This window comes from Microtus ochrogaster, unplaced genomic scaffold, assembly GCF_000317375.1.
Source record: "Microtus ochrogaster isolate Prairie Vole_2 unplaced genomic scaffold, MicOch1.0 UNK33, whole genome shotgun sequence".
Taxonomy (NCBI): Eukaryota; Metazoa; Chordata; class Mammalia; order Rodentia; family Cricetidae; genus Microtus; species Microtus ochrogaster.
The window spans coordinates 2,683,818-2,703,710 of NW_004949131.1; the positions used below are offsets into that span (position 1 = coordinate 2,683,818).

Consider the following 19,893-nt stretch of genomic DNA (forward strand, 5'->3'; position numbering starts at 1 on the left):
GAGAAGAGGTGCTGTGGACAGCAAACAGGCAATTTTCCCTGAGAAATCACTGTATAGGGAGCTAAGAAATAGGGTCATCACTAAAGTGAGCAGCTGGACCAGGAAAATGACATTTTTCCTCTCTTGATTAGAAGGCTTTGACAGAAGGGAGCGAATGGTCTAGAGCAGACAGTGAGCCTCCAGTGAGAACGAAACTGTAATGCATTAGGAGAACGCCTCGGTGCTCAATATCCGTTCTTTCTGCCCAGCTCAGCTCACGGGAGGAAACTCTACAGAGAAGAACAGATTTCTCGAGGTTCAATCTAAAACTTGCAACGTTTTTATACATTTCCGGAACATCAGGGGGATGCTGCAAATTTAGTTTCCAACTGAGGTAAAGCACAGAGATAAAGATGAGGTAGCGTTTTCCAATAGATTCGTCAAAAGAAGCGATTTGAAAATCGAGTAGTGTGAGGTGGCTCAGAAAAGTGAAACTGCCCAAAAGCACACAAAAATGTTTATCTCCATATAGAAATAGTTATAATAATAGGATATTCTTTATCGCATCAGTAAAAATATTTTTATGATATTAATTATATGTATGGGTGTGTATCTGTGTGTATGGGCATGTGGTCCTGAGCATAGATGCCTGTGGGACTCAGAAGCACCTGATACCCTGGAGCTGGAGTAACAGTGTTTGGAAGCATCTGACACGAGTGTCATGGATTGAGCTCAGGTCCTCTGTAAGAATATTACATGTGGTTTACTTCTGAGCCATCTCTCCAGCCTCTCATAATGGCAAACTTTTTAAAACATGCATAGAACTCCAAAGTTACAAATTACACAGAAAGGGCTTAAGGGAGAGGAGGAAGGCATTCTGGATGGAGAGGCGCACAGAGGCGCACATGAAGTGACCGGAGGGAGCTCGGCTCAAGATGACACGTGGCTAGCGTGTTATCCGGTGATAGCAGAGTGATAAGAAATATCACTGGGGTAGTTCTCTATAGGAACAGTTGCGAGCGCTTCCAGGTGAGGCCTCCAAGGGGTTTGGGCAAGGCCCCATCAGGCTATAAATTGAATTTGATATCCTTCAGATTTCTCCTGTTCTAGAATTAGATGTAGTTCTCAGAGCAGAGATGTCACTTATTTCTTCCAGAGAGCAAAATTAAGCAGGCAGGAAAGCCTAAAAAGAGAAACCAGGGGACCTTGACTTCTAAGATCTGTTTATTCAGCGACTTTTGTGGTTCCTACTTCTAGAAAATGCATGTGTATGGGGGGGGGAGTGTGTGTGTGCATGCATTTGTGCATGAATGTGTATGCATGTGCATAAATACATGTATTCATGCGTGTGTGTGCATGTCCATGCGTTTGTGAATGTGTTGTATGCATGTGTGCGCGCGTGTGTGCGTGCGTGCATGTGTGTGTGTGTGTGTGTGTGTGTGTAGCAAGCTGACTCCCTCTCACTTTTTTTTCTGGCCTTGAACTCACAGAGACCCAGCTGCCTCTGCCTCCCAAGTGCTGGGATTAAAGGTGTGCGCCACCACTGCCCAGCAATGCATGCTTATGAAGAGATCTTCATAGCCTCCTGAGCAATGAGATGGCTTCACCCTGCTCCAGAAGCCTCTTGTGGATGTGGGATGGTCTCCACTGGCTCTGTGTTTAAACATATGGCCCCCAGTTGGTGGCGCTGCTTTGCAAGGCTGTTGGACCTCTAGGAGGTGGAACCTTGCTGGAAGAAATCAGTTCCTGAGGGCAGGTCTTAGTGTTTGCTGCTGGACCCCATTTCCTGTCATCTTTGCTCTTCCTACGGCAGATGCCATGGTGACCTGCTGCCTCATGCTTCCCCACCACACAAACTGCATCCCTATAGATCTGTAAGTCAAAATGAACCCTCTGTCCCTTAAGTCACTTCCTGTCAGGTGCTATGTCAGTTATGAGGATGCTAACACACATGTGTTTCACAAGCAATCAACACACTGAAAGTCACCAGATGATAAACAAAAAGGATCTATAGTTTTGGGTTTTCATAGATTGTTTTGCTTTGGATAAGAAAGCAAGATGGAAGAAGCATGATTGCTTTAACATAGCAGGTCCAAAAATGAAAGAACTACTCTGGAGGAAAATGCTCATCTATATTAAATATCTTGTACCATTTTAGGAGCTCAGAGCTCCCCTGAGCTTTCTCCGTTACAGGTTAAGCGTCTTTGTCTGGTAGACAACAGTGAGCAGATGGCTATTCCAAGAAGTACGGGACTACAGAGGGCCAGCAGAATGCCCACTCTCGCACTTCTATTTCGGAGGGGCCTGAGCTAATATCTTGGTTAGGCACTTGGTAGCTGTGAAGAATGAATCTCTCCCTAGAATTCTCCAGGCCTCTGTTCTCTGAGCTTTAACATGGAGACTGCACATGTGTCCACATCCATGATTTGTGAACACAGGAGCATGTACGTGACGCTCTAGCTCCAGGGCCCGGCACGTAGCAGGGTCAGATAGACTATCACTCCTGCTGCTGACTCTTTAGGAACTGCAAGGGGAATGAAGAGACCATTCTGCCACCCTGACTCTGTGTCACTGTCATGCTGCCTGACCTGTGTCACCATCTTAACATGAACAAGGGAGATTCTTACCCCAAAGGCCTCATCAAGGAAAACTCTTTCATTATAAGCAAAGACGGCAAGGCTGATATCCAGGGCACTGAACTCCATGGTGGCCGTGAGAATGGACTCTCTGCTGGCTGCCTGGCCATTGCTGAAGAACACCGCAACTCTCCTGACATTGGATCCTGATGATGTCCGCTTGAAAGCATTGCGGGCAACAAACCTCATCGCGTTGCCAATGTCCCTGGCTTTCTGGGGGACTTGGTATTTTATTTGGGAAAGAAGCTGAAGGAGATGTTTCTTGCTCTGGTAGTCAGACCCACGGATGAGATAGCTGGTGTCTGAGTCATAGGAAACCACAACAACCCGGGCTCCAATAGGACAGTTATTTTCCCTGATGTTGAGGTCACTGACAATGGACGTGATGATGTCTCTTGTTTCATTAAATCTCCTTTCTGTGATTCCAGAGGACTGGTCCAGAGCAAATACCAGCTCTGTTGGATACACGGGACACTTTTCTATGAAAAGGAAATGGAAAATTATTCAAAGATCTCACTAAGTCGCAGCTATTCCCATACCCTCTACCCCAGTGAAGTTGGTTCAGACACGGTAAATACCAGGCCACAGTGGTGATGTCATCCAGGGATCTAAGGACTCAGGAATCCTTACTGTAGTTTAGGTCCTAACAAGACCAGCTCTAGGCAGGGTAAGGTTCATACGTGGCAGCACTTGGTGGAATGACAGGTGGGGATGTGGGTCAGGGGGAGGCAGAACACTGAGCACATCCAAGAAGCCAGAACTGATGGGGGACCGTATAGATGAGTTAGAACCCTGTTTCCTGACTCTCCAGTCCATCCTGACTTCTAGAAGGTCAGGAGCTACTCTGTAAAATAATGAGTATAAAACTGGGATAGGCCCTAGACAGAACAATAGTGAGGGGCAGCAGGGTCACTGCTGACCATGTAACAGGTACAGTCACCAGTAAAAGAGAAAAGTCTGCATAAAAGGTGGAAGTCCTTTCTTCCTGGGAAAGGAGGGCTTTCTTCAAATTGGTCTTATCAAAATCCAAACACTATTTCATCAAGAACAGAACACAGAACACTCACCTTTCCAACAGGCTGTTTTGAAAAAATGAAAAAGAAGACAAAGAGAGATGAATCAATTATGCTTTTGGAACATGAACCAAAAAAATAATAATCTAAACAATAGTATTCCAACCAAACTGAAGATTTGGGTTCTCACTTGAAATGAGGCTAGTTTTAAGTTTCAGGGAGCCATGGTTAAAAGACCAGGGAGCTATCCACAGAGCTGTGTTGATTTGGGAGCATTTCTGACCATTTGCCCCTGTGAACCAGAGCCGGCTGACTTCAGCAGAATTGCAGCTGAAGTTGAAAGGCTGATGGCTTGTCGTAGAAGCCAACTAGATGAGGCTCTGATTAAATGGCCAGATAGCTGAAATCCAATTTGCTTTGTCTCTCATCTTAGAGCCTTTGGAGACTCATTCAGCAACACAAGGCTAAAATATGGTGTCTGATTTTCTTTCCTGATGAATGCCTTGGGAATCTCTATTTGTAGAACTGTGGGGGCAGGGGTTTTCAGATAAACTTTGTCTCTGATTAAAAATACAGCTATTTTTCACTCCCAGAGCTTTCCCCCAAGATCTCTGTGAGCCGAGCAGCATCTGGTCTAACTGTAACTCTCGGGCACATCAAGGGAAGTGTTGGAGGATCTTTAAGAAATCCCAGGCCTGATAGTCTCCTCCTGGGAAGCAAATGAATCATCCCAATCTTCCTCTTTTTTGTTTTGAGTTCATTAACACTGGCAACAAACCAACGTCCATGGTACACAAGCCCCCATGCCAACCCTCTTAACACCGAGAGTTTATCTTCACCCTGTGGTCACTGAGATCCCTATAGCCATCAAGCACATGTGTAACCTACAACCTCCTCCCTATCCCAAGGCTGAAAACATCTTTCCAGGTATTGACTTTGTGAGGCCAGGTAGGTTTGAGTCTACAGAGTGGGGTGACTTTGGGAGAAATCACTTCACTTTTGCTTAGTGCGTTTATTTATTTTCCTCAAATTCTCTTTTTATGGCTTCCTTCAAAGCACTAACCATTTGCAGCCTCCTGTTCTATAATCAATCATTCCCCTGCCCCATATTCCTAAATTAATGTTATCCTCAAGGGAGAGTCCCAGCTGCCCATTTAGAACATGGTACTAGTCCCTAGGTGAGAGCTGGTGCAGGACAGGGGGCGCACAGATGCGAGACCAGGGTCCAACCTCAACATAGCCTTGGCGATGCCTTACAGCAGCCCACTAAGGCCTGCCACCCAACTTTTATCTCCATTCTATAAGTGGGAGCTCAGTGCTAACCCATTCTCTCTACCAGATTATGCAACCCACCTACCCTTCTCCAGCTAATTACAGGCTGACTCCTTTTAGTCAATGCTGGTAAAACTCTCTCCAAATCTCAAACTCTGTAGGAACAACCCCCTCCTCTCATCCCGGGTCTCCCTGGGGAGCTGGCAATGGCTAGAGAGACTGATCGGCCCATCACTGCTCTTCTTTGCCTCCTCTCCTGTGCTGAAGAGACTTCTAGCTCTTAAGGTCTTTCACACTAACCCTTCCTTCTGCTCTCCTACCTGCATGCACACATGCATATGTGCAGGGACACTCACCCATGCACATGCAGAAGCTGATGGGGGGAGTCGGGTAGGGAGAACTATACTCTTATTGCTCTCTACCTTATCTTTATTCTTTGGGAATGAGTCTTCTTAATGAACCTAGAGCTCACTTTTTTTTTCAGGCTGGTGGCGAGCAGCAAGCTCTTTGATTCTCTTTCTCTAACACCCCTAGTGCTGGAGTTACAGATGTGCACGACTGTGGTGTGCCCGCTATGTGCACAACAAAGTGCCTAGCTGTGGTTTATGTGGGTGCCGGGGATCCGAACTCAGGTCCTCATGCTATTACCCAACACCTCGGATCTTCCTCTCTGACAACTTCCTTTTTCAAAGATTTGGGACTCCATTCTGTGCACCTTGACCCTTCTCCATTCTCATGAATTCATCCCTTCAGCTCTGCCTCTAGTTTCACAGCCTCAGGAGCATCATTATCTCTGTGGTGTCAGGGACCACCCACACTGAGTGGCTCCAATATCTAAATAATTAAGTAATTAATCAACTAAATCTACATCCCAGGGTCCATCCCTTGAGTACTTTGCCCCCCATCATTTTGCTTATTGTTGTCATATCAATAATAGAGCTACTTCATGAGCCCCTGAGCTGGTCTTATCTCCAATATGCATATTGTCTCTTTCTAATTGCATAACACCCTATGAGCCAATGTCTTTGTAGTATGATTGAGCATCTTTTGGGTATATGCCCAGAGTGGTATTGCTGGATCCTGAAGTAAGTTGCTTTCCAATTTTTTGAGAAATTGCCATACTTATTTCCAAAGTGGTTGCACAAGTTTGCATTCCCACCAGCAATGGATGAGTGTTCCCCTTACTCCACATCCTCTCCAACATAAGCTATCTATCATTAGTGATTTAGATCTTAGCTGTTCTGACAGGTGTAAGATGGTATCTCAGAGTTGCTTTGATTTGCATTTCCCTGATGGCTAAGATGTTGAACATTTCCTTAAGTGTTTTTGAGCCATTTGAGATTCTTCTGTTGAGAATTCTCTGTTTAGTTCTGTGCCCCCATTTTTTAATTGGATTATTTGGAATTTTGGTGTCTAATCTATATTCATAGCAGCATTATTTGTAATAGCCAGAACCTGGAAACAACCCAGATGCCCCTTAACTGAAGAATGGATAAAGAAAATGTGGCACATTTACACATTAGAGTACTACTAAGCAGTAAAAAAAAAAAAAATGACATCTTGAAATTTGCATGCAAATAAATAGAACTAGAAAACACCATTCTGAGTGAGGTAACCCAGACCCCAAAAGATGAATATGGCATGTACTCACTCATAAGTGGATACTAGCTATAAACAAAGGATAGTTCATGATCCTAGAGAAGCTAAGTAACAAGGTTAATCTTAAGAAAAACATATATATATACACCTGGAAAGTCAAAATAGACAAGATCACCTGCCAAAATTGGGAACATAGGGGTGGGAGGAGAAGGGAGGATGGAAAGCGAAGAGTAGGAGAAAAGGGGAGGGGGCAAGGAGAACTTGAGGGAACAGGATAGTCGAGATGAAGGAAGGACAGAGACAGAGAGCAAGGAAAGAGCCATCTTGATTGAGGGAGCCATTATGGGGCTAGCGAGAAAACTGGCCCTAGAGAAATCCCCAGGAATCCTTGTAGATGACCCCAGCTAAGACCCTAAGCAACAGAGGAGATGGGGCCCAAACTGGCCTTTCCCTGTAGTCAGACTGATGAATATCTTAAATATCATCATAGAACCTTCTTTTGGCAACTGACAGAAATAGAGTCAGAGACCCACAGCAGAGCACTGGGCTGAGCTCCCGAGTCCAGTTGAAAAGTGGGTGGAGTGAGAATATGAGCAAAGAGGTCAAGACCATGATGGGTGAACCTGGAATAGTCTACCTGAGCTAATGGGAGCTCACCAGCTCCAGCTGGGAAGGAACAAGCATAGAACCAAACTGGTCCCTCTGAATGTGGGTGTCAGTTTCATGGCTGGAGCAGACTGAGGGGCCATTGGCAGTGGTACCAGGATTTATCCCTACTGCTTGTGCTGGCTTTTTGGGGACCCATTCTCTTTGGATGGATACCTTCCTCAGCCCGGATATAATAGGGCCTTGTTCTTTCCCCAAAGCATATCCACTCTCTGAGGAGTGGATATGGGTTGGGGAGGAAGGTGGGGAATGGGAGGAGGGGAGGGAGTGGCAACTTGGGTTGGTATGTATAATGAAAAAAGATAGTTTGTTTTCTTTTTAAAAATAAATAAATAAATAAACAAACACCTTATGAGCCTGTGAGCTTATGCCTTTTCTTCAACTGACTGTGAGAGGTCCCTGCAATCCCAAGAAAATCCTACAACAGAGGCTCCTCACCAGAGGTCAGTCTCCTGATTCCACAGATCCACTCCACACTCATTCCCCAGTGTCCTCACCAACCACTAATGTTCTTGACTGTAATCCCCAGATACTCACGACTGTGGCTCCGCAGGAACTGGATCAGATCACAGTGCTGCAAAGTTTAAAAGCGAGAGAGCAAACATGAGTGCAGTGACCCTCTGGTGGACATGTTTAATTCCCAGTGAACAGTAATGGTTCTGCTTGTTTGCAAGAATAAAGAGATACGTACAGAATACGCAGGCTGCCCTGCTGTGCCTTTAGGACCCTAAGGGGGAAAAGAGCAAGTTATTATTTGTGAACTATAGTTTTTAATGAGAAAATTTAAAAACTGTAAACACCTCTTCCTTTATTGGAGGTAAAAATGACAGAGGTGGTTAGGTACTATGCTATCTGGAAGGTCAATTATTTACTCCACTCCTATCAAGGATGTATATTATTTTTGTTTGTATTAAAACTGCAATCCTGCTGGGCAGTGGTAGTGCATTATTTTATTCCCAGCACTCGGGAGGCAGAGGCAGGCAGATCTCTGTGAGTTCGAGGTCAGCCTGGTCTACCAGAGCTAGTTCCAGGACAGTTAGGGCTGTGACACAGAGAAACCCTGTCTCAAAAAAACAAAACAAAACTGCAATCCCTAGAAGAGATTTTTCTAAAGGAGTCTTTTTAAATTATATTTTCCCTTTGTTTCCTAATTATACAAGCAAACTTTCTCTACAGGGTAGAACAAAGGAGATGGATGTATTGAGCATGCAGAGCTAGATTATGTTACAAATCAAGATGCTTAAAATGCAAAAGGCAATAAGCCTCAGTATATATAAGAGAACCAAAGGCAATTGCATAGCAGATAAAATTTACACAAAAGAAGAGCATACATGCAAAATGACACAAGACTGAGGAACAAAGGAATATAAATAGCTGGGGAGGGAATTTACTATGAGATTACTTCTCTTTGCAGTGTCAGAAGATACACCCATAAAGTCTCACCAATAATACGTCTGCCCAAGTATGATGGAACAAGGGAGAAACAAATAGAATACCAAAGCGAATGGGGTAAAGCCCATGAGGCCTCAACCCGACTAAAGAATCATAAACAACTGAAGAAAGCTGGGAGTGGGAAAGGTGGTTTGCCCCAGGGAAGGAACACTAAATGGCTGTCCAATCTAAATAGTCAGCCCCCAAAACAAGCATACAAGTAACATTATACAGACTGAACAGGTTATATTTAAGTATATATGTACATGTATTGCATATATGCATATCATATGTATATGTATATTGTATATATTAGGAATATATATTTATTTAATATATGTAATAATACACATTAGGAATATATACATTTATATGTGCAATAATAATTACAGAACATAGAGATCATAAATTTGAAGGAGAATGAGGAGGAAGAGATGAGAGTGGTATGGGAAGACCTTCTGTATATGTGTTTCTTTTATTGGTTAATGAATAAAGTTGCTTTAGGCCAATGGCTTAACAGAATATAGCCAGGCTGGAAGAAATATATATAGAGAGAGTAGGCGGAGTCAGGGAGATGCCATGTAGCCACCTGCAGGAGCCTGGAGCCCACTGGAACCTTGCCGCTAAGCCACAGCCATGTGGTGATGCACAGATTAATAGAAATGGGTTAATTTAAGATTTAAATGTTAGCCAGAAATATCCTTAAGCTATTGGCCAAACAGTATTGCAAATAATATAGTTTCTGAGTGGGTCAGGGTGGCGGGAAATGAACAAGCAGCCTTCAACAACATGGGAGGATATAAAGAAAGGAAAAGGAAGAAGAAATGTAATTATAATAGAATATCATAAATAAAAAGAAAGAAACAAGCAGCTTAGGTGAGATCAAGAAGAGGTGGCTTCTGGAAAGACATCAGCCCTGGTTCTCTTCCATTTGAATTTTTCCCCTTGCTTCTCTTGCTTCTTCTTCCCAGGATCAGGCTCCTCACTGACCATGGTTTTTAATGTATTTACTAGAACGTTCATTTCAGGAAAAAAATGTACTACATACTCAAACTCAAAAATTCCCTTGGGCACTTGCTCCTCCCAGATGCTTAACCAGAAATGTCAGTAGAGCCAGCTTCTGTTCTAAATGACAACTGAGTTACCTGTCTGACCATCCATGACCTATCCATTACCCATCTATCACCCATCCATCATCTATCCATCACCCATCCATCATCTATTTAGCAATACATTTATTTAACCATCCAATAGCAGTTCAATGTCCTATGAATACTGAGGCGTCCTGTGGTATGCTTCTGATTTAACCAGAACTATGTGCTGAACTTTATTCTACCCAGTGAAGAAATCACTAAGAGTCTTAGAGTCTTGGCCGCCTTTCAAGTTAGGACAGAAAACAGGAAAGACTGCACAGTCACTCATACAGAGAAACAGGCTTGGGGTGATATGGAAAGTAGGAGCTACATTTTGCAGAAGGTCAGAAGTAGGAAGAGTTTATCCTGAAAGAGAGAGCTTAAGAGTGACTCCAGGAGCCGGAGAGATGGCACAGAGGTTAGGAGCACTTGCTGCTCTTGCCGAGGACCCAGGTTCAGTTCCCAGCACCCATGTGTAACTTCAGTTCTGGAGTATCCAAGACCTCTTCTGAACTCCACAGTCTCCTGCATGCACATGGTGCACAAACATACACTCACTCAGACAGACAGACAGACAGACAGACAGACAGACACACACACACACACACACACACACACACACACACACACACACACACAAAGATAAATGTTAAGAATACCTCCAAGCAAGTTCTTGACAAAAGGTAAGAACCAAGAACCTGAGACAAAGGAAGGCCACACCCAATTCAGACCAGTTGAGCCAAGCACAAGACTGAAGATGATATGGAACACCTTCATTACAACCCTAGGACTTGGAAAAGAGATGAATCTGGAGTAGAGAAGACTGGCCCACATATCAGCTGTTCCCCTACATGCCATAATGCATATAGTGGAGTAACCTTTACAAATAATTATTTTATTCTCCTGTGGAGTCATTTGGCCAAGAAACCATCTGCAAGCTTTACTCTGCTAGATCCCAAGTTCAAGAATTCTTCAGTGCCTAAAACAAGACAAGTGTTTCATGCACTCTTTACGGTGCTGTCTGGGTTCCCTCCACGTAGCAGGGGCTGGGGTATTTAGTTCTACCCTGGCTGTGCTTGAGAGGGGAGAGACATTGACTCATCAACCACATGAGAAGCAGTGAAACAGATGTAGGTCTGTGTGGGGAGGAGGCAAGCTTGGCTCTGTCTGGGGATGCTTCCAGAGATGACATTTCTCTTGTAATGGAACCAGTGTGGTAGTTACATTTCCAAATCACTCTAGAGTCCAAATAAAGACTAAAAAGGCAGCAAGAGTGGCTCCAGCAAACTCTATCTGCCAGTCTGCTTTGCATGCTGCAACTCTGTCAAGAGACCTCTATGAAACAAAGGCAAGCCCATGCCTATTACAAAGGTTTTGGTGATAAATCACGGTAAGAGTGACTATCTGTGTTGCACTTACAGTTCCCAGTGTTTGCTCTTGATTGTCTTATTGTCTGATCCCCACAGTACATTTTCAGCTAGGGCAGGGACATGTCATCTTCTTCTTAATAATAGACTGAGAAACACAGTGACTGGCTTCTCGAGCCCAGTGCTTCTGTCTGGAAGTTCTGCATCCTCTCCATTGGGTATACCAGAAACCATTACACACCGGTCGGTTCCCACATATACTCACTCTCGGTCCAGGAGGGCCTTGAGACCCTGGTCTTCCAGTCTCACCTTTCAAGCCTTGAGAGAGCTGAAAACAGGAACACACAAGTGTAGTTTCTACATTTTCTGTGCATGGAGGCTAATAAAAATAAATTTCTTTTTATTTTACATGTGGCGGCATTTTGCCTGAATCTGTAGACAGAGACTGTGTGCCTATAGCGTCCACAGAGGCAGGATGGCATTGGATCCCCTAGAACTGTAGTTACAGATGGCTGTGAGCCATCATACAGGTGCTGAGAACTGAACCCAGATCCTCTGCAAGAGCAGCCAGTGTCCTTAACCACTGAGCCATCTCTCCAGCACTAAGATTTCTGAGTTTAAATGAGATGTTATACTTCTCAAAAGTTGTTTTTAGAAGAACAACTGGACAGAAGCACGTATCTCTGTCAGAGTGCTTACCTGAAATCTCTGAGTTCCACCCTAGCGGCAGAAATAACAATGATGATAATGAATAATAAATTAGTTAAAAATAAAAGATAGCATCTTATTCAAATCAAGTAAATTCCTTGCTATTAACACAAGCCATCAACTCTTAACCATTGGTGAACATCCACTTCCCCTTTGTCCCCTTTATTTAGTGATGCTGGCTGCAAACTTAAATCTACATGAGTCATAAGCTGGGATTGATGATAAAGAAAAGGCACACAAAGATTATGCAAAAACCTTTATCTATAAAGATCAAATAATAAGGGCCAGAGAGATGACTCCGAGGTTAAGAGCACCTGCTATTCTTACAGAGGAGCTGGGTTTCATTCCTGGAAACAACATGGTCTCTCACACCTATCTATAACTCCAGTTCCAAAGGATCCAGTGCCCTCTTTGGTCCTCCGAAAACACCAGGCACATACATGACACACATGCGTGTAAACACTCATATATGTAAAATAAAAATAAATAAATATATGTGTTTGTTTTGCCATTTTGCAATGTGTTTGTTTTTGTTGATGAGATTATATTATATTCCCTTAGAAGCCTGTTTATTTTCTAATGAGAGGCAGAAAGAGAGTGGATCTAGATGAAGAGCATGTAGGAAGGAATTGGGAGGAGTAGAGGGAAAGTGTAATCAGGATATATTATATGAAAAATCTATTTTCGATAAAATAAAAATAAATAGTTTGAAATCAAATAATGAAAATAACTTCTCACATATAAGCCGGTACATGAGTGTTTACTCCCCAAATGCAAAGGATGGAGATGTATTAGCAAACAAGATGCAGCCTAACGCCAAGGGCCTGCTGAACTACATCTCTTCCACACCCAGAGTGGCAGTGACCTTGCACTCAGACTTTAAAAGGATGCTGGTCTCGGCCATTCGTACACAGTCTTCTACTCTGCATTACTAATCGGAACACTTCAGTATCTCCCTCCCCTCCTTAAAACAATACTCCATCCGGCCACCTTGTGGATAATGGCATCATCAGGCAGTCCTCTAGGACACAGGGAAGATATCAGTCTCAATCCCGAAAGGCTGCAATGCACTAGTATTTCTCCAACCACCAACCACCCTAGGATCCATGTAGAGCTAAAAAATCAAAGAATCATAGACTTGCAAAGCCAGAAGTGACCCTGTGTGCCACTAGGTTCAGTTCTGATATTCTGGAAATAGAGGCCTTACGAGGTTGTGCCAAAGGTCACTGGCTAGCTAGTGGCTTTCAAGATGCTCTTGGAATGAATCAACAATCCACGTTTACTATCACAGTAAGAAAGCTGGGGTCTATAAAAGAAAAAAATATTTATTCCATCTGGAATGATAGGCCACTTACAGTCAGTCCCTTGAATCCTTTGGGTCCAGGTCCCCCAGGACTTCCAGGATCTCCAGAGTCACCCTGATTAAGATAGATCAAGATATTAAAATCTTTGCTATGAAAGAATGGAAAAATTCTCTCCGATCAATATTTAAACTGATCTTGTAATCATTATATAATGAAGGCTAATACGGCAATAAATGAATCTTGACATGAACTCAGATCTAAACAATTGGTCAGATATAATTGGTCAGTTAGATATTCTTAAGACTATTTTCAATACTCTAATAACTCAAGTATTTATACATAAATATCAATTTAATAATCATCCAGTTGCTAAAGACAACCAGAGAATATACTAGAAAACATGAAGTATTGGCTAACTAAAGTATTAAGGAATAAATAACTTCCTAGTTCTATGAGTTACTCCTAAAAAAGTTAAAGGTTAAAAAAATTAATCTTGGAGTAAGATGTGACAGCTGGTAAAAGTGCTACTGGCAAAAGACTGAGGACCTAAGCTCACTCACCTGGAATCCATGTTAAAGTAGCCAGATGTAGTGGTGCACATCTGTAATGCTACCCCTCCTGTGGCAACACCCTTCCCTCTGCATACACTACATGTTTTAAGTTTAAGAATGTATTTAAAAGTTGTGATAGCATGCACTAGACTTGCTCAAACTCACACCAGGACAGAAACCCAGCATAGAGTAGACAGGAAGTCCCACCTCTAGCTGAGGAGCTATTGGCAATCAATAGCTTTTGAGAGGTGGAGGGTCCATTTTCTCTACCGGTGTCACTGGAGGTAGGATGACCCTGCTCCACTGGAAGGCCACCATCCAAGTTATACGTTTATACATATTATACTCTTCTACATAGTATACAGCTATATGTATATACTGGACAGCACAGACTGTACTTATGGGATTTTTAAATGGGGGAGGGGCGAAGTTTGGTGGGTATGAAAGGGGAATGGATTTATAAGACATTGGGGGAGGGATAAATATTATCAAGATATACTATAAAAAATTCTCGAAGAACTAAAAAAAAAAAGAAAAAAGAACTTAAGATGTAAAAATAAATCAAAACCACAAAGGTTCATTTAAAGAAAATCAATCTGACTTTGGTAGTAGTTATTTATTAATATGTTCATTTCATATCAATCAATAAGTTGTTACATTTCTCCCTTTGTTAATAAATCAGAAAATTGATCCTCTGTAATGAGAACTCTTCTTCTGAGAGTTATTTATGTCACCTCTTCCTAAACTCTCATCGCCCCAGGTAGTCCATCAGCGAAGAACACTTTCAGATGTTCTGAACGTTGCCTGTTCTCCTGGAGTTGGTTCATTAGATATTCTACTTTAGACCCAGACTTCTTATCTTGACTGGGGCAGAGCCGGCCTAGGGTTTGGGAAATCGGAGTACAGAGCCCTAGCGTACACAGATGTACAGAGGGCGGCTCCTATTAAATTACAGGCACGTCTGGCTCTTCAGCACATAGACAGATTATCTAATAGACAATGAGGAATTTGAAAGATGTTAAACAAAAAGACACTATAATTAGTGAGAGGACCAAGCAGACACCATAACAGGCTGCTCGATCCTCTCTCAGAGATCAGGCCTCAGTTTCGGTTTCTAATCAGGCAGTTACAGGAAGAGTCATGAACAAAGAACAAAAGAACAAAGAACAATCCCCAACAGCCCTAACAAGGAGGAGGCCTGGTAATGCAGTACCAGGCTAGGCTTGAGCCACAGACAGCAGCTCAAAGACAAGGCCTGGGACTTATCCAAGCCTGTTCCAAAATGGAAAACTGTAGTCCTGACCAGCCTCTGGCTAGCCCTGGCCAATTAGAATGCAATAATATGATTGACACTTGCTTAAGCCAATCATATCTAAAATGACTTAACTGCCCTAGGACCACCCCTTCTGCTGTGCTTAAAAGGAGCCCACCCGTCCTTCTGAGGGTCTTTTACCATCTTGTCTCTGTATGTGGCAACACCCTAGCATGCTGGGATAATAAACGCTCTTACTGACTGCATACGTATATGGTGCTCTTTTGTGGGACTTCTTCAGGACCCTAACAATTGGACTATACTTCGGGGGTAAAATATCTTGTGGGCATGATATTTGGGGTTGACTGACAGAAGATGGAAACAGGACAGCACAGAGGAGAATGGTGGGATTCTCATGTGAGAGGAACCAAAATCAAAATAATGCTGGATTAATAACAATAACTAAGGTGGTGAATGAGATCACCAAACCAGAGAACTAATCCAGAGAGGTTGCCAGGAAGTTAAAGGTTCAAGGTAGAGATAGGAGCTATGGGATGGAAGTAGGTGGGACACCAGACAACAAAGGGTAGGATGTGATCTTTTCCAACATAAAGACTCACTGGGTTAAGCCATCCTTTCCTAGTGAAGCCCAGAGGAAGCCACCGACCAGCATCCCACTCCTCCCCACCTCCCCCTATACTCTGACCTGTGGTTCATCTCATTTCTCGAGAAGGCCACAGCAATGGCAAACGAAGAAATTCTTATGCACCTCACCTTCTGCCCTGGATCCCCAGGGAATCCCGTTGGGCCCTGTAATTGTCAGCAGAGAACATAGTAAGTCAACAAACCACTCCCCTACATCATCACTTTTCAGTGTACTTAAGTTTGATTTATCAATTGAGAAAATAATTGTTTTGCATAGCTACCTTAACTCCTTTTCGTCCTGTCTGGCCATAGCCCAGGATGCCATGATCTCCCTGTAAGCAATAGGTAAATTTCAGTTTCTCCAAAGGCGTCTCGATGGGAAGATGTGGTGTTAGGAAACAAGAGTTATGGATGGCGGGGAGGAAGGGGTTTCACTTCCTGTTATCTTTTTCTTCCCCTGTACTGGGGATTGAACCCAGAGCCTCGGGTATGGTAGGCAAAGGTCCTGCCTCTGAGCTTCAGCCCAGCCCTCTCACTTCCAGCTGCGAAGCCTTACTTTTTGGCCAGCTCCACTCTACAGCCACTGCAGGAGGCAGAAGCACAGCCTCACTGAATCTGGACATTCACCAGCTTCTTACCTGGAAAATTAAGAGTTGATCCCAAAGAAATATGACTGGGGAATTTACCCAGAGACTTATAAATAGGGCTGGAGAAGTGGCTCAGTGGTTAAGAGCACTGGCTGCTCTTTGCATAGGACCTTGGTTTGATTCCCAGCACTCATATGATAGCTCACAACCATCTTTAACTCCAGCTCCAGGGATCGGATGCCTTCTGGCCTCCGCAGGTACCAGGCATGTACGTGGTATGCAGACATACATGCAGATACTCGCGCTAATATATAAAATTAAAATAAATCTTTTTTTTAAAAAGAGTTAAAAATGGCCAATAGATGTTGGCATGGACCGCACAGTGACCATGGCTGCTTGACAAAGTTCCAGCATTTTGACATTGTAGATCACAATTCTCCAGCATCCTTTTTTACTTTCATTTTTAATGATTCTCTCTGTGTGTTATGGGAGTTCCCTTACGCCTTTTCCTTTGGAAATTTTGTGCAGCCTTCTGTGGAGGATGAGGATTTAAACAATAGCAGGCTCATTAAGCAAAATCATTCTTTGGAAAAAAATCCCCGCCATCATGGACCCACACAGCATGATAACTACACACAAGAATCCCCGTTGGGTACACTCCTGTCCCACGCTACCCTTCCCCTCACACCTCAACCCCTCTGACCCCCCATTCCACTTTACCCCCCAATACACCAGAATAGAGAAGTTAAAGATTTACTGATTGGACACACCTGGTTCCCGAGGAGGAACGCACACTAGCAAGGGAAACAATGGGCCCAAATCCAGAGCCCGAGGCCAGTAAGGGCAACAGCTTAGTTAACAAGTATAGGGGAATCAGAATGGCATGGTATAAGGTAAAAAGAGTGAGCTATCAGGACCCTCCCTTTCGGGAACCTATGAGGGGAGCAGGCCGTATAGTAAGACTAAGACACAGAGGCAGCAACTAGGGAACAGCTCAGTGCTGATGATGCTACACGGGCAAGCACTGCATCACGTCCCCTGAGGAACGAAAACTGCTCTTAGGAATTGTTTCTCAGGACTTGGTGTCTGATAGCTCCTGACCAGGGAGGCTGAGATTGGCAGGAGGAAGCAGAAGAGGGTGCCTAGTGGGGTTACTGCACTTTGGAGGACAATAGGCGTTTAGATTCTTGCTGACCTTACAGCTCTTTTGCCTCAGGAAAAAATACTGTGGTAAAGTCTGTGCCTTCAGTCTTGCTGCGACTAAACTACTGTGCAGTTACAGAGTATCGAAAGATGCAGCCTTTTCTCAGTAAGGCAGCAGCCATCCTGATCCACCCTCAGGTCACCACAGTCTCCTTCCTCCAACAGCTCCACACCTCCTCTCTGGGACCTGAACCCCTACTGGAGCCAGACTCCAGCAAGATGTCAGTGGGGAAATAAGTTCATTCTCATTGATAACCAAAAAACTGAATTTGAAACAATTAATGAGTTACCATTTTTAGCAATGGTAAAGAGGAAAAAGAAAAGGTTACAATAGCCATTGTTGGTGTGGAGTCTCGAAAACAGCTAGGCTCCTGCACATAACTCATGGGTCCATATAATGTTTGAATCTTTCTAAGAGTATTTGACAATATATTTTAAAGCCCTAAATTAAATATGTACTTATCTGACCTAGCTATGAAAATTCTAGAACTTTCTATACAGACATTAATTATGGCACTAGGAATGTAGGTAGAGTCCTGAGCACACATGAAAACCAGGATTCTATCCCCAGACCCCATACTCTTCCAAAAGAAATCATTGGTGTGTTATTTACAACAGCAAAGAAAACAGAAACAAATTTAATTTTTAATAATAAGAGATCTGTCGAAAGCACAGCCTGTGCCCTAGCTGAGTTCCATGACTGTCCTGGACAAGCCAATTAAAGGAGATAGATTAATAGTGAGAAGCACAGGAGACTTATTCACTGAGGCTACACTGGGAAGGGGGGTGAAAGCGGCCTCTTTCATGGGATATTTTGAAACTACTGAAGTGCCATTGAGAGAACACAGTGGCCTGGGAAAGAGTTGCTGGCAGGAGGGGAAACTGAGCAATGCAGTTTTTCTCTGTGCTCGGTCTAGGATGCTAAAGGTGAACATCTCAAAATGCCCAAATGTGGCAATGTTTCCTTCCAGGCTTCCCATCTTCAGGCCTACAAAACTTAAATTCCCCCTTTTCTTTTGTAAATCCCACCAATCAAGAATAAGACCACGGTTTAAAGTCAAATTTGAAGCAAGCTTTAATTAAATACTGGCCAGTTGGATGGACTCTGGCCAGGTCCGTACCCAGGTTCTCAGGAAATGGCCCAGAATTAAGTACAGCAAGGGCTTAAGAAAGAAAATCCACAATTCACTCTATGTCCATCAGGTCCAATCAGGGACAAGCACACACCCTGACGTACTTCCTTCCTGTGTACCTCCTGCCCACATGTGATCAAGCCCAACCAGGGCAGAAGAGTCAGACAAACTTGTTTAGGGGATTGAAGGCCTCCAGCACTGCAGGAACTGTCTGCCCTCAGGCAAGGAGCCTGTAGCCCGGAGGTATTCTTGTTTCACGGGTTTCTAAGGCATAGGAATTAAAACTTAAAACTGCAACTTTGACTCTCACACTCTCTATTTTTGAGTATTTGTGTTTTCAAACAAAATCACAAACAGATGGGCCCTTTTTTGTTTTGAAACAGGGTCTCATGTAGCCTTTTAGTTTATGTAACATCTTACATGTTCAACCATGCTGTCATTTATAGCAGGATTTCCTTTTTATTTTTAAGCCTGACTAGTATTCTATCAGATAGATACACCACCATGTTTTTACCCATTCATTCACAAATGGGAACTTGGGTTGACCTAATTTCTTGCCTATACTTGGTACATTTTTTTTCCATTTAATATCTACATACAATTGCATAACTAACATAAAATAACTTTCCCTCTATTGGCCGTTACCATACTCAGATTTTGGCTCAGTAGAGCAGCTAGTCCTGAGTGCCAGCCTTTACAACCAGTGGCCGTTTCTTGGCCTGTTCCTCTGCTTCTTGTCACCCTAGGGTTTTACAAGGGGAGAAAGATGGGCTGTTTTGTTTCTTAACCAAAATGGACAGACCAGCCATGCTGGTTGTTAAAGTCCCTGTTCTCGTTCACCTGATACTCCCTCTGCCTTCACCTCATCTCCTCTAACCATCTACACACAAACACACACATAGACATATACACACCTACGCAACAAAAAGGCCAGGTGCACAGCAAGGCAGCCACAGATGGAGAACAGCCTAACATCTTCCTACCCCAGGTGCTAGAGCCCATGCTGCCCCCATTTCCCCTTGGCTCCAGAGCCAAGTCCAGAAAGCTCATACCTGTTCTCCTCGCTGTCCAGGGGGCCCAGCTGGTCCGGGGCCTCCAGGAACTCCAAGCTCCCCCTAGGAAAAGGGGAGAGAAAACATTCAGGAAGGCGAGTCAAACAAGCCTCAGGTAGTTCTATCCACTAAGTAAAGGGACACAAGGTCCTCAGTAAGCAGCCAGCACTCAGAAGGGCTAGGGTGGAAGACATACTCCAGTCTACCCAGAGGATAGCAGAACTGCCCGGCACTGCCCAGGGCTGAGCTCTGAGGACTTTTTAAGGCTGTAGAGTATTCCAGTGTATGTACACACCATAATGTTCCCTGCTTTCTTAGTCAAAAGACTGAAGAGAAAGGAAGGACAGAACGCTCACTCCAGA

The 19,893-nt window shown here is 43.6% G+C and overlaps 1 protein-coding gene across 1 annotated transcript in view; it reads right to left on the reverse strand.

Moving 5' to 3' along the window:
• Col6a5 (collagen type VI alpha 5 chain) overlaps positions 1-19,893 on the reverse strand; it is a 97,956-nt gene that overhangs the window by 33,455 nt on the left and 44,608 nt on the right. Inside the window, exons 24-32 of the mRNA XM_026789939.1 lie at positions 19,532-19,594; positions 15,838-15,888; positions 15,686-15,721; positions 13,160-13,222; positions 11,362-11,424; positions 7,857-7,892; positions 7,703-7,739; positions 3,683-3,694; positions 2,607-3,094 (exon numbers count right to left, since the gene is read on the reverse strand). Of these exons, the coding sequence (XP_026645740.1) occupies positions 2,607-3,094; positions 3,683-3,694; positions 7,703-7,739; positions 7,857-7,892; positions 11,362-11,424; positions 13,160-13,222; positions 15,686-15,721; positions 15,838-15,888; positions 19,532-19,594 (849 nt within the window). The remainder of the gene's footprint in view (positions 1-2,606; positions 3,095-3,682; positions 3,695-7,702; positions 7,740-7,856; positions 7,893-11,361; positions 11,425-13,159; positions 13,223-15,685; positions 15,722-15,837; positions 15,889-19,531; positions 19,595-19,893) is intronic.